Raw genomic sequence first — 13,927 nt, 5'->3', positions numbered from 1 at the left:
AGCCAAACATTTTGGACATTTTCCAAACAAGGGTTAGTTCAGTTTTACCTTAACCAATATCTGTACCACGATCAACAAAAAGTGTTTCTTAAGCTCAACTGTATGCCGCGCTGCCTCGCGAAAACCCGGTAGCACGCGTTTTTGAGTCCCCACTTTTTAGGGACTCTTTTTACGGAAGCCACTTATATTCGCTACAACCAGTACGTGACACCAGCTACCACCTCATAATGAAACATGGAGCTATCACTCATCCAGCCTTCGTTAAACTTGGCTAGGTACAGAGAAGGGCGGTTAACTTTTAACCGCGGTTAAAGTTAACCGGCTTCGAGCAAACGGGCCCAGGGCAGGCTATGCGGTATGGGCAACGAAAAGAAGAAAAAAGAAAAGAAAAAGAAAACAAGCCAGCCTGCAAGCAGTAAAAAAATAAAGGGGAGAGGAAGCGGTGTTGGGTGACGGTTACGCTTATGTCCTAAATGTATTCAATTGTCGCGGCGACGACAAAACAATGTTTTCGCTCATACTGGAAGTGACGATATTTCAAGATGATTAACGAGCGGCAATGACGTCACGCCACTACGGTGGCGCTGCTGTCGGCACGGCGAATGCGCAGACAACACTAGAGAGTTTTAGTAGATCGTTCCCATGATTCCGATAACGATACCCGATACTCCGCCACCGCCTCCCTTGCGCATGCATAGTATCGTTATCGGGGCTATCAGAGGTATCGGATCGATCTACTAAAACTTTCTACTGGCTGACACTTCACACGAATCTTGAGCTGCTGTTATGGTACACCATACTTCCGTGCTGACGTGCTGTCCAGGGGTTTCTCTAGGATTGTCAATCTACGTGTGAGCGGGAAAAGAGGGGGGAAGGGGGTTGTACGCAATACACTTATGTTTTTTTTTTTTTTTTTTTTTTGGGGGGGGGGGGGTGGGATTACGTGTCAGCACATCCATCGAGCCAGTACATCCATCGAGCCATTACATCCATCAATGGATGTAATGGCTCGGTGGATGTACGGGCTCGATGGATGTATTGACATGCGTATGGATGTAGCTGCTCGATGGATGTAGTTGCTCGTTGGATGTAGTTGCTCGCTGGATGAAGTGGCTCGGTGGATGTAATTGCTCGCCGTTCCTGTTATCATGCCTAGCGTGCCATTACATCCATCGTGCTAGTACATCCATAGAAGCCAAGATGGCCGCCGTGGGGCCGCAATTATATTTAAGCTGATTACTTTGTCTGCGGTATTCATATTCTCATTGGTTCGGAGCCTCAGCAAACAAGGGGTAAGCCACAGAACATTAGTGAATCACAACTGAACTCAACGGGGCATTCAAACTTTTTTTTTCTTGTCGAAAAGCGAAATAAAAAGTAAGATTATGTGTACCGTCCTAATCCCCTATTAAAGTAGTTTACTGTAGAAGATTTAATTTTCGCGATGACCTAATATTCGCGAGGACCTGAATTTCACGATTTGATCAAATTCGCGAAAAATTGGTCACGTGAATAAGTCACCCCATGAATATGAATACATTGCGTATATCTCCCTTTCACGAAATGTTCTGCCCGCGAAATTTCCGAAACCGGCACTTCGCGAAATGTCGAGCCCGCGAAATTAAACTCGTTTCTACTGAGTTACTTATGAGAGTTAAAGAGCAGTAACTAATGTTTCATACATGTGGAAACAACAAACAAGGAAAATAACGCCTTGTCATTAGGATCGGCTCCCAACGGCGGAAGTGGTGGCGCATGCGCAAAGCGGGTCGGGCCCAAACACTTTCGAGACGGGTTCGCGGACTGTTTTCATATGGCATGACACCCATACTCCCTCTTGATAATTTGAAGTTCGAGCTCCGTTAAATCCGGTAAATCCATCAGGACTGGGGGAGGCTCGTGCGGCTTCGGTGAGGCCGAGGGCCGCACAAGGTGCATGACGCACAATGGGTAATTTTACTTGCTTTTGTGCATTATTCATATTTTTCGGCGTATAACTCCTGAAATAATGGGAACTATTGAAAAATATATGGCTCGTTTGCTGCTGCGTTCACTGAGGTCGGGCTCAGGGCAAGATGATAGGCATGCTAAGCGGATTCGTTCTTTGATCTTTTGCCTTGCAGGCACTTTATGGTGAAATTGCGCCACGCGAACCATGTTTACAAATGTACAGATAACAGAAAAACCTTCTAGGCTTGAGTATGGAAAGCTCCGAACATATTCAGGATTGCCAAATGCGCTGGGTTAAGGCTACACCGCTCCCCACATCAGTATATCTCGTGTGAGCCCGTTATTATGATGATGCGTTTTGCCACCTCTCGTGACGATGCGACTACTTGCAACCAGGTACTACCGTGAGACAAGACCGATTTTTAAGCCTCTTGCGACGGCGGAGGACCGGATGCGCTGCCGCGGAGCAGGTCTTAAGCCGTCTATACTCTCTCGGTCGTACTCGGTTGCAAGTGTCTGAACAGCGCTTAAAAGAGTCGGTTCAGACATTTGCGTTTGACTGCGTTACGCCTGGTTACAACCAATGGCGATCCTCATGACGAGCCAATGGGGAGTCGACGCAGTCAAAGCAAATGTCTCAACCATCTTTAAGAGAATTACACTGACCCTTTCGCGATTGCTGCTCGCACCGGCACAAGCGGTCGCAAAGAGTCGTTCATAAGCAAACGCAAATGTCTGAAGTAGCTTTCAAGAAAGAAAGAAACGAAATGTGTAGCGGAGAAAATTTGCGTTAATTGATGCATGCAATGGCACGTTTTTGGATGAAGCTGCTTGATGGATATGATAACACGATGGATGTAATGACACGCTTTGGATGAAGTTGCTCGATGGATGTGATGGCGCAGTGGATGTAATGGCACGATGGATCCAATGGCACGTTGGATTTGGTTACACGCTGGATGAACTGGCCCGAAATGGATCTACTGGCACTATGGATGTACTGGCACTATGGATGTACTGGCACGATGGATGTAACGGCACGAGATTGGACGGATTTGCTCGATGGATGTAATGGCACGATGGATGTGCTGGCCCCAAGCCGGGGGGTGGGGGGGGGGGGGGGGAGAGGGGCTTTGGATTTATAAGTCACTGACGCTGTCATATCCTATTACCGCCCGCATTGGGATAAAAAAAAATCTTTTGTTCCCATAGTCAGGTTACTGCATGTTTTTGGAGAAGTTAATTCATTTTAAAGGGGTACGGAAACGAAGTGACGTGAGCGCGAGCTCTCTTCCTTTCGCTTCAAAGTCGGCCAGCGAGAAGCGCAATGCGTATCGCGCCGGTGACGTCAACAGTTCCTGCACTGCCAAGGGTACCGTAGTTGCGAGCGTTGCCGCTTGATGGCGTCAACGTGTGACGATCTCGCTTAGTAGTAATATCCGAGGACTGTACGATCTAGCTTGTCCATAACGTCCTTCGCGACCATACCCGTATTTTATGTGCCACGAGCGTTCGGTTCACCGTGTTAGTTTCACACCGCAAAAGTAGTAGCTCGAGGGAACCTGTAAGTAGAAATAACCGTTAGCACCCAGCAATGGCGAGGGGGAGAGTGAACTATCCTCATGAATTATACTATTTACTGGAATTCTTCTTTTTTATCTACCCTCATGAATTATACTATTGAGTTTCCAGGGGTAACTAACTCTTTGGTATGATATTTGGTGGCTAGCGTTCACATGTTCCTGACAAGGTTTCTCAATCATGTCGTATTACACCGACATGATTAGCTACCACCAGCTCGCCTGCACTCTCACCGTCTTTTCACTAAGGTTTCTCACTTGGGGCGCTCCCAGAAGACGCAGTTTTTCTTTCGGAAATGGCGCAATGGAGGCGGCACTCGCGCAGTCATCCCCGTGCTAGGGTGTACCCGTGCGCCTCAATAGCCAGAGACTCCAGGATTTCCCTTGTAAGCTGGTTTTTGTGTTTCCGCTATTTCAGAAAGAAAAACTGTATCTCCTCGGAGCACCTCAAGTGAGAAACCTTGTCAGGAACATGTGAACGCTAGCCACCAAATATTATACCGAAGAAGAAGAAGTTACGCCTGGGAATACAATAGTATAATTTATGAGGGTAGATGAAAAAGAAGAATTTTAGTAAATAGTATAATTCATGAGGCTAGATGAAAAAGAAGAATTTCAGTAAGTGGTTGATAGTCCAGCAGCGTGTCTCTCTTTTTATCCACTCCTTGGTTTTTTCCCTCTACGTTCAGCTGGAAACCTTCAGAACCAGAAGCGTGCTCGCGTCGTGTCGTGCAAAGAGCCTCAACAAGAACGAGCTCACTGTGGCCAACTACGCTTTGGCTTTCTCCGCTAAGGCTTTGCAAACGCGTTCAGGCCTAGGCTAATTCTGCCGGCACGCCGTATTTCCGGAGAACGGCGCTGCTCCTATGCCACAAGTGATGTCACGAGAACTTTCACACCATCCACCAGATGTGACTTTGAAATCGTTCCATTAGATTTAAAATTAGTTCTCTTGTGCTTTACAGCGTGATATTGATATTTCCGAGGTGCTACCTGTCCCTAGCCCATATTTACGCAGAAGAATCGGCGCTAAGATTTCGTTTCCATACCCCTTTAAACTTCACGACAAAGACACGCGCACCAAACCTGAGAACAACCGAAGCACGCGTTTGCACGTCGCGCGAGAGCTGAAACCAAGGTGGCTCACTTCGTTTTGGCTCTTTCCACCAAGACGCCTCGGTATTGCGTCCAGGCCTAGGCAATCTATACCAGTGAGCGGACATACCGCTGTGGCGCTGCTTTCAGAGGCATGTTGTCGTCACGACATTCCATTGAAGCTTCATAACCAACTACCAGGTGGTTTTTGATTATCGTTTAATTCACTTTAAAATATGTTTTCTTGCGTTTTCAAGCGCAATATTTATGTTTCTGTGGTTGTGCTGCTACCTGCGTCGTGTTGAAACAAAGAAATGAGCTCCAGAATTTGGTTTCCGTACCCCTTTAAGGCCCGTTCACACATTCGCAACCAAGTACGACCGAGAGAGACGAGACCTGTTGAAACGTCTTAAAATTTCTTAGGACGAGGGAACACACTGGCATCCTGGCGCCATCTATGCGGTGACCCTGGAACTGCATTTTACAAGAGCGAACGTTTTGCGGGATTTCCGAGGTCAAATGTGCGTAATACCTATAAGCAGGGATAGGCAGTATTTCAAATACAAGTATTTGAAATACGTATTTCAAATACTTTGTGTATTTTGCATTTGTATTTAATTACAAATTGGGTAATGTATTTGACTTATGTATTTAAATACTAACACGTGGGTATTTCAAATACAATTGTAATTAAATACAGTTTTGTGGGCGAAAATACATCCCTCAAATTTATTGTCACTGTCCAGAGCAGGAAGAAAACTACGTTCTACACCGAATGCGGTGTCTCTCAACCAAGCACAAGCGTTTAGTGACTTTGTGATTACGGTCCTAGTCCAGGGCAAGAATAGTGACGAAATCGACGTTCACAGGCAGACTGGCTAAATAAGTGCCTGTGACAATTTGTGATGCTTTCCAGCCTGTTTTCCATCCATATTTTTGCCTGAAACATTCTAAATGCGCGGATCGTCCAGATTTTCGTAACTGGTGCGAGCTGCAGCAATAAAATATTCTATAGCTAGTGGTGCGCGTCTTGGTCGTCTCGGTTCTTTGTTGGTCTATACCCAAATGTAATCGACAAAAAAAAAAAAAAGAACTGCTTGAAGCTTTGTAATTTTTTCACCTATTACGTCTAAGCTGATTACATTTTTTATGGTTATATTTCTATTACTTTACTAAGAGCCTCGCACACTAACTCCCGAGTGTGCGATGCAAAATTAAAATGAGATACCCAGAAACGCGTTGCGGGTGCCCTGAAGTCGCTGACGCAAATTTTGAGGAATGTATTTGGAAAAGTATTTGGAGAAGACTAAATACATTTGGTTGTATTTGTATCTTGTACTTAAATGTTTTTTTAATGTAATTAGATTCGTAATTAAATACATTTTTGACGAAGTTTGTATTTGTATTTCGATACATATTTGCATGCATTTTGCCCATCCCTGCCTATAAGAAAGGCTCGTTTATGACGTTGACAAAAGTTTTTCGAGCCAAAAAAGAAAGGATAATGCGCGAGAGAAATAGAAAATATGCCGGACCGCCAAGTTTGCACTGCTACCTAATAGAAGGCGCCAGTGTGTCCTCTCGTTGCAACAGGTTTCAGGGCACCCAGTTCTAAGAGTTTGCAAGAGTGTGAACGGGCCTTTAAAGTGACGCACTAAACCCCCGAAAAACGTTATTTTTCTTTTTTTTTGTTAAGTGAAGCTTACCACTTATCTCACAGAATAATATGCCCCCCCCTTTTTTTTTCTTTTTATTTTTACAAGAGAAGTTAGAGAAACATTTATATCGTTATACACATTTTGAGTTACGAGCCCGTCTGAAGCATGCTTCTCTTTTAACACGACAAAACAAAAAAACAAAAAAACACCGGGAACTTTATAACAATAGAATTCAGTGTTAATTTAATAGCGGTGGCAAGTTATAATTATACAAAGGGTCGTGAAAATGTCTTGCCTTCTTAAAACCAGCTAATGAAATAGAAACTTATGCGGGCAGAACTGAGGGAGAGGAGGGTAGGCGTACACAGTGCCGAATTAAGTCATTTGGGAGCCCTGGGGGGCTATGTTGCACGTTTTGCACTCCCAGGAGACTAGGGAGAAGGAAGTGACGTCAACAACGCAGAAAATGCAGATTGGATGTTGATTTTGTTTTCTTCTGTCAACATCCAATCTGCGTTTGCTCTAGTCGTTGACGTTACTTCCTACTTCCAGGTCTCCTGGGAGTGCAAAAAGCGCAACATAGCACCCCTGGGCTGAGGCTGTTATGAGGCCACTACCTATGATAATGGTGGTGGTGATGATGGTGGTAGTGAAGGTAACGATGACGACGGGAATATGTATATTTTTGAACTTGTTGAATCTAGATATGTTTTATCGTATGATTATTGTCGAGCCTTGTTTAGATCCGTAGATTCAATGGAATTCAAGTGTTTTTTTTTTTTGTTTTTGTTTTTTTTTTGCTGGCATTGAGGCGGATGCGATTGTTTAGAAGCTACTTCGCAAATAATCAACCGCTTTAGCAATTTACAATATCGTAATTTTGAGGTACAAAAATGAAATCAACTAAACATTGCGGAAAATATTAGGATTTATCGTTCACATCCAGCATCTTAACCACACAAAAAAAAAGAAAACGCTAAATTGTTTTTGTTTAAAATGTTGACTCCGTTCATAAATTTGTTTGACTAGAATTACAGTTAGATTCATAGAGAACATGCCCGGGCCAGTTTATACCAATTGGTCACGATGCCGACTTGTAGCACAGGTGACCCTCTTGCTAACATTTCGAGTGACATCATTATTCACACACGAATTGAGTTATGCAGCAACCGAAAAGGTAGATGCAAAATTCCCATTCTTATTTAGCTTACCCTAAATGGCATGTCTCGCAAATCGACAACTGCCACGAAAATCTAGAGCCCTTATTCTTGTCATTTTTCCAATTTATTGGAAGTGTTTTAACTTCTAACTAGCCCTCTGTTAATTAATTACTGGTGTGAACAGTGAAGGAAGTGACATAGGCAAGAAAGAAATTTAGTTAGTTGAAGCAGTCTTCATCGGGATCAAACTACTTCGTAAACGCTCTTCTAATAACTGAAATCTCGTTTCGCAAACAAACACAGACTTCCACATTTAAAGCATAGGAAAAACTGCGTGCGATTCTAAGACATCGGTTGCTGTCGTTCGGGCACATTTGCATTTAAAGAATATATCATGAGAATCGAGATGTTTTCTTTTTGTATCTGCACGCTGTCTTTTTGGGGGGAAATGTTTCGCATCAGATTTAGTACTAATCTTGTTCTTTTTAAATGCACTAATTTAGACCTCGGTGGCCATTTTGTTCTGTGATTCAACGTTAAAAAATAAGAGGTTATACCTCAGAGCTTGGTGAAACCATTGCAGTATTCGTATCAGTCGCTGGAAGGAAGAGTGTTCAGTTGCACTGGCAGACCAGATGTCGACTCCAGAGCACTTCCTTGCAGCCGGCTCCTTGAAACGCCTCTTAGTTGCTGGCCATAGAGACGGTGTCCGGAAGATTTACGGGCACCTTTTCGCTTGTTCCAAACCTATGGTTGTGGAATAAACTCCATATGGAGTTTCGCGAAAGGGTATAAACAACATGTGTGAACCATCTGTGTTGCTTGCTTAACGCTTGCTTAACTTCCTGCCCACAATTGTCCGTTATACACACTAAGGGGGCCCCAGTACAAAAGAAAGCTCTATAACCGTCCATCCATCAAGCTCCAATTAAAAAAAAAGAATTGTCTAACAAGGGGCATGGGAGGTCGTGTTAAATTTTGTTGTTCTGGCACGCTCTTGTACAACGAGCTCCAAACGCCAGCTGATTTAGAGACGGGAACTTTATGGCATCCTTGTTTCCTCGTTGAGGAAAAAAGAACAAGAAGCCATTACGCCAGAGGCCCTTCGGAGTGTTTCTTCTGCTTTTTGCCTAAACTTTCTTAAATAGAAAATAATAAAAAAAAAAGACTAATATTTTAAAATTTTTAGGGGCCAGCATGGGGCCCCTTGACAGCCTGGGGCCCAGGGCTGCAGCCCCCTTAGCCCGTAACTTAATCAGACCCTGGGCGTACACCAGCTGCCTTTGTCTCCATTGCATTCGTCGAAGGCGTTCGAATGCAAAAGCCAAACTCCAAACGCCGGACGCCCAGGTTCCACGCTCGAACGCGTCTTAAGTTTCTGCCCGCATTGGGACGCCTCCGCCGGATGAACATATCTACTGCGTACGAAAGAAAACGTATATAAAAATGGTCCAAAATCGCTGCTGCCGCTACGCTGATTCTAGAAGAAATGCGCTTTGGTTAACAACGCATGGTGAATGCAGCCTTGCAGCACTTATCCGCGGGGTGAACATTTCCGAAAACCCTTTTCCTCCCTGGTGCAAGCAGAGAGAGAGAGAGAAAGCGTTGTCAAAGGTGGAAGCAGATAGTGTGCACGAAGGACGGCGGCCGCACAGGATTGGCTGGTTGTAGAGAGCGACAGCGTGACGTAACAGCTAGCAACCGAGGTGCAGTGAGGAACAGCGGGAATAGGGCGACTTGGGCCGCCGGCAGGGACCCGCGAAGCGGCGTGTACGGGTGGTCCAAGGTAGACAAACCGCATATGCAAGCAGAGCCTATAGGTTGTTTACACACGACGTCAAACCGCCATTTTGTTGTTGGTTTGTTTTTTTAAACAAATTTACTACATTGAAGGATTACATCGTAACCGGTTGAAATGATGTCAGCGGTGCTCCACGCATTTGAGAAGGCACGTAAATCCTTGAAATGCTCGAGTTTGGCACACGCCAGACAGCTCGCAACAACAAAATGGTGGACGAAATTACATCAGTGAAAAGCCCAAGGTGGGTTAATATATTGCAATGAGCCATCCGCGGACTGTCGCAGCGAAGCCGCGTGAACGGGGGGCAGGGGGGGGGGGGGGGGGGGGGGGGGATATGTACCCTAGTGATACACACCAAACCCCCCGCCTACGCCCCCGCTGCATGCGCATTTCTTGTTGCTCTTCGTGTTAAACGTGTATTCGAGATTCGAGACCAGGGTGTAAGATAGACAAGTGGGGAAACGAGAGCGAAATGAGCGACCGGATTGTGTCCCCCTCGGGTTTCTCTTTTTCTCTGGCGCCATCTATGTGGAGTACCGCGAACTCTCACACTGGGTGGGCGACCAGTGGCGACCGGCTAAATTGAAGGAGATAGTTTCTCGTGGATTTTCAATGAAGGACTGTCGTGCTCTCAGTTTATTTTGCGCACTCTCCCATAAACTTCCATGCAAATACGAATTCCGATTTTTTTCCTCGCGCCGCAGCGCCATCTGTCGCAAATCGGGGGTACCCGCAAGCAGACGAGTACACAATCCGGTCACGGCGCTGCGGTAGGCTTCTATGGGTAGGGAGGCTCTAGTGAGCCTCCCTATCTATGGGCCGTTTCCCCACCTGTCTATCTTACACCCTGTTCGAGACATACATTTAGCTTTCGGTAACGTAACCATATTGTACCTTTGATTTAAAAATAAATGCGGACAATGATAGCAAATATTGAAGTATACAAAAATAAAAGAAAATGTGGTTACATAACGACGGCGCTCTTGTTGCCTACAAATTTTGTTTTCGTGTTGTCTGCTTTCTTTGGCTGCTCGGTTACACCTTCCAACGTTGCCCCCGTAACTTCTTTTTTTTTATCACGGTTTGTGGGAAAGCTGCCATAATGTGTAAATATGAAGTTGATTTTAATGGACCACGGTCGTCACGGGTAGTTTCGATACTTTTGTAAAGGCCGGTACGTGCGCCAAACGTGCCGCGCCACTCGACTGATCGTCTGCGTCGCCGTCCGCCGTTCACCCTAACAATTTTTTTTTTGGCCCTATCTTTTTTTTTTTTACAGAAAAAGAGCTACGCCTTGTAATCTTATATATTAGAGCCCACTTGTGAAATACACCTTTGACGAAAGGATTAGATTGCTATGCGCAAACGCCGATTTTCACGGTCCATTCTACTGGGTGACCCAAGGAGCGGCCAGGCTCTTTAAATCGACCGCGAAATTTTTTATGTAAAATTTGTAAAGAGCAAATTTACCTGAGGAAAAAGTAAAGAAAGAAAAAGACTTAGCTCCTATGGAAACGCAGCGAAACCACCGGTCTTCAAACAATACGGCGCCGCTTCGCACGGGAGACAAGAGATGGCGCAAGCGGTTGCGAAGAGATAAGGCTTCTATAGAGCCTGGCCGCTCCTTGGGTCACTCAGTTGATCGAGCCTCTGCTTTCACCTCTGTTTGTGCTCAATTTTGTTTTACACTATTATTTATGTTTTTTGTAAATTAACAAGTCTCTCCGTCTTGTTTCGCCGTGTCCTGCCTCCACTTTAGCCTACGAGACCTCGACAATGGAAGCACTGGGACCTCCGGACGGGTGACACCAAACCCCACCTCGAACAAACGGAATGGCTTCCGTAGTGGATAGTTTTGCGCATTTAAATAAATCCTTATTCTGATCATCTGTCAAAAATATGTCTGGTTGAGCGGAAGAATATTTTCGGCCTCATTTCTCAGAAGTGACTCTAGCAAACAATCACTTCATCGCCTGCCAGCGAATACTTTAATTAGGCCCGAGTATATTTGTGTTTACCCTCACGCTCTCATAAAAATAAACAGATAACAATTCATTCGCTAAACCACGGCATAGCGCCCAAGATAATCATTCAGTTTCGGTTTCGATTAGAGGAAGTGTGTTCTCCTACCACCAGAGGGACTATAACGTGAATTGCGTTCGTTTCACGGTTTCGCCGGTTTCGCTTACAAGCTACTGCCATGTGACCATTTGCGGCCAGTGAGAGTGGCAAAAAAAAATATTTTGAAACCAAGACGGCGTATTGAACGAACAGACACCAAAACAACGCCCTCTCTAGCCTTCTTGTCGCTTGCTTGCTTGCTTGCTTTCGAGAAAAACAACGTGAACGTGGTCTTAGTTAATTTATTTACAATTGTAAATTATTTCCTCAATCATGGAGGCGGGGGACGCCGCCGCCGATTCTCCCAAATTGAACGATTTGGCTGCTAATATGTTCCAGAAAACAGGGGAATATATCCAAGCGGAACTATCATGTAGGTGGTCTCACTCGGTCATGCATTCTTCCCGTTGTATAAGGGTATTATTATTAGTAGTAATATTATTCATCGTAGCTCAGAAAAGCCGCGGCGCCGCAGAAAGGCAAGTAGCTTGTACCACGAAGGCCTGCGGCGTCGCGTCTAAAGATGATCCGTTGACAGAAGATTGGTATGCAGTGGCTGCGTGTGATTTCGAACCTTACTGCTTGTCGGATCCAGCACAGTTGTAAACATAATTAAAACCTGAGAGTACGAAAAGACAAGGCAGGTACATAAAAAGGACACGCATTCTCCTTCCGTAGTGTCAGGTTTTAATAATGTTTGCGATCATCAGTTCTGCACATTTCTTTCAACCGCTGTCCGTAACACAGCAGTGAGGATGTATCTCGGGCTTCACATTCGATCGAAAGCTTTCAACTGAGATAAATGAAAAAAAAAAAAAAAAAAAATAACAATGTTTTCTTCTGCAGATTTATGGGCTGGTAAGAGAGTAATTGTTTTTCTTTTTTTCTTTTTTTTATACTAGCGTATGCCACAATAACTTAGGACGCTCAGCGTTCACTAGTTTGGTCAGCCATCCAGGTCTTAGAAAAAAGTTTTTCTAGATCTCGCTTTTTTTAAATTTATTTGGTTTACAATAAACCCTTAAGTATAAAGCGTCATCATTATGGCTTCATACTTACCAATGGTCATTTGAATTGCAGCAACATTGGACGACTACAGGCTCACAGAAGAGATGAACCGAGTCACGATAACAAAGTACAGCGACATGAAACAGATTGCGGGCAATGTGACGAGGGCCTTGAAAGATCTGAACGAAAAGTGTGAGTACTTTGAATGGACACGCCACCGTCACATTCCCCACCATCAGAATAGATCCTTCTTCGAAAGTGTATGCCATTTAGTAGCTGCTGCACCAATTATCCGAGCCTGCCATTGTTTGGGCACATACTCCCAGTATGTATTGGACATGTGGATTTTGTCGGCATCCGGTGTGAACTAGGCTCGGCTTTTATCGAAAACGAGCACTGCGTCAGCGTTTGGCAAGTGCTTGGATCCAATCGGACCCTTTGTGCCCAAGAAATGGCCACTGCCAATGTCGTTTGATGGACTCATGAAAGGTGTCTATGACTTGCTCCGAAAAACGTGCCTAATTCTATATTCAACCTCCCTCTCTTGGTGGTACTATAGATGTTTGCAAGTACGACCTCTGAGCGCTGCCATCTCGCTGCTGCCTGGTGTGGGTAGATCGTATGATAGTCAAGCATTGCTGAGGCATACCCATGGCCTCAGCCGTGCTCGACTATCAGACGACCTACCCACTCCAGCAGCAATATGGCGGCGGCCGGGAGGCCGTACTTGCAAACGTCTTATACTTTTACCTTACAATGGATTACGGAGGGTGCTTCGATCCATCAAAGTCAATCCAATGCCATGTGGGTGTCACGAAACCTTTGGGAGGCGTGTAGCGATGTACAGAGCATGCAGTCATGCGATACGATCACAGCGCTGGATTGGTTGCGATGGTTTGTAATGTCCGCTTCATCATAGGATGAAATGGAATATAGAAGACGGTTGTAGAAGGTATGTCTCAAGCTTCCTTTTTTAGTACACCCCTCCTAGGCTCTAAATAAATACATCTTTCTTGTCAAGCGGTTTCTTTTCATTTTGAGGCCGCTAACTGTGATGGCGACCACACACGTGAGAGTTATTGTAGTAACAGTGCACTGCTCTATTGTTATTTCTTTTCCTAGACAAGTGCCTCAAGCCATACTTGGATCAGATTGACCAGGTCGAAGACAGCGTGACGAAACTGGAACAAGCAGCCTACAAGTTGGATGCCTATTCCAAACGACTTGGTACTTTCACCGAAACATGTTCCATTTCCGACTTGTTTGCACTCATGCATTCTTTTTTTTTTTTTTTTTGTAGTCAAAACAATTTTTTTTTTGTCTGTTTTTTTCAGAGGCAAAGTTCAAGGCATTGGAGAAGCGCTGAGAGGTTGCAGGACCGCCATGCAAAGCTGTGGCATATGTATATTGTCTTCGAATGTACATAAATTTATATTGAGTCGGGAAATGTGTTGTTTGGCTCGTGCGTTTCCTCACGTTCAATAACGGCCATCACATGTTCTGTAATGGCCAATGGCCTCCCAACGTGAGGAAAACACATCAGAAGTAGGCAAG

General features: G+C 44.8%; 1 protein-coding gene across 1 annotated transcript; it reads left to right on the top strand.

Annotated features, from left to right (window-relative positions):
- The first annotated feature begins 11,516 nt into the window (after window positions 1-11,516).
- LOC8038994 (biogenesis of lysosome-related organelles complex 1 subunit 2) lies at window positions 11,517-13,820 on the top strand. The gene is made up of 4 exons (XM_029966597.3): window positions 11,517-11,738; window positions 12,446-12,565; window positions 13,496-13,600; window positions 13,708-13,820. Exons 1-4 carry the CDS (start codon window positions 11,639-11,641, stop codon window positions 13,737-13,739), a joined length of 357 nt encoding a protein of 118 aa, XP_029822457.2. The 5' UTR covers window positions 11,517-11,638; the 3' UTR covers window positions 13,740-13,820.
- Window positions 13,821-13,927: the final 107 nt, after the last annotated feature.

Source organism: Ixodes scapularis, unplaced genomic scaffold, assembly GCF_016920785.2.
Source record: "Ixodes scapularis isolate PalLabHiFi unplaced genomic scaffold, ASM1692078v2 PGA_scaffold3__209_contigs__length_174095766, whole genome shotgun sequence".
Lineage (NCBI taxonomy): Eukaryota > Metazoa > Arthropoda > Arachnida > Ixodida > Ixodidae > Ixodes > Ixodes scapularis.
Note: the sequence above shows the minus strand (reverse complement) of the source record. Positions and strands in the feature narration are given on the sequence as shown.

What these genes read in the sequence shown, in the direction of transcription:
- LOC8038994 (XM_029966597.3), top strand. Translation starts at nt 11,639, where the DNA reads ATGGAGGCGGGGGACGCCGCCGCCGATTCTCCCAAATTGAACGATTTG. An exon ending in GAAAGATCTGAACGAAAAGT is followed by an intron (nt 12,566 to 13,495) that starts GTGAGTACTTTG and finishes TTCTTTTCCTAG; the next exon opens with ACAAGTGCCTCAAGCCATAC. An exon ending in TGCCTATTCCAAACGACTTG is followed by an intron (nt 13,601 to 13,707) that starts GTACTTTCACCG and finishes TGTTTTTTTCAG; the next exon opens with AGGCAAAGTTCAAGGCATTG.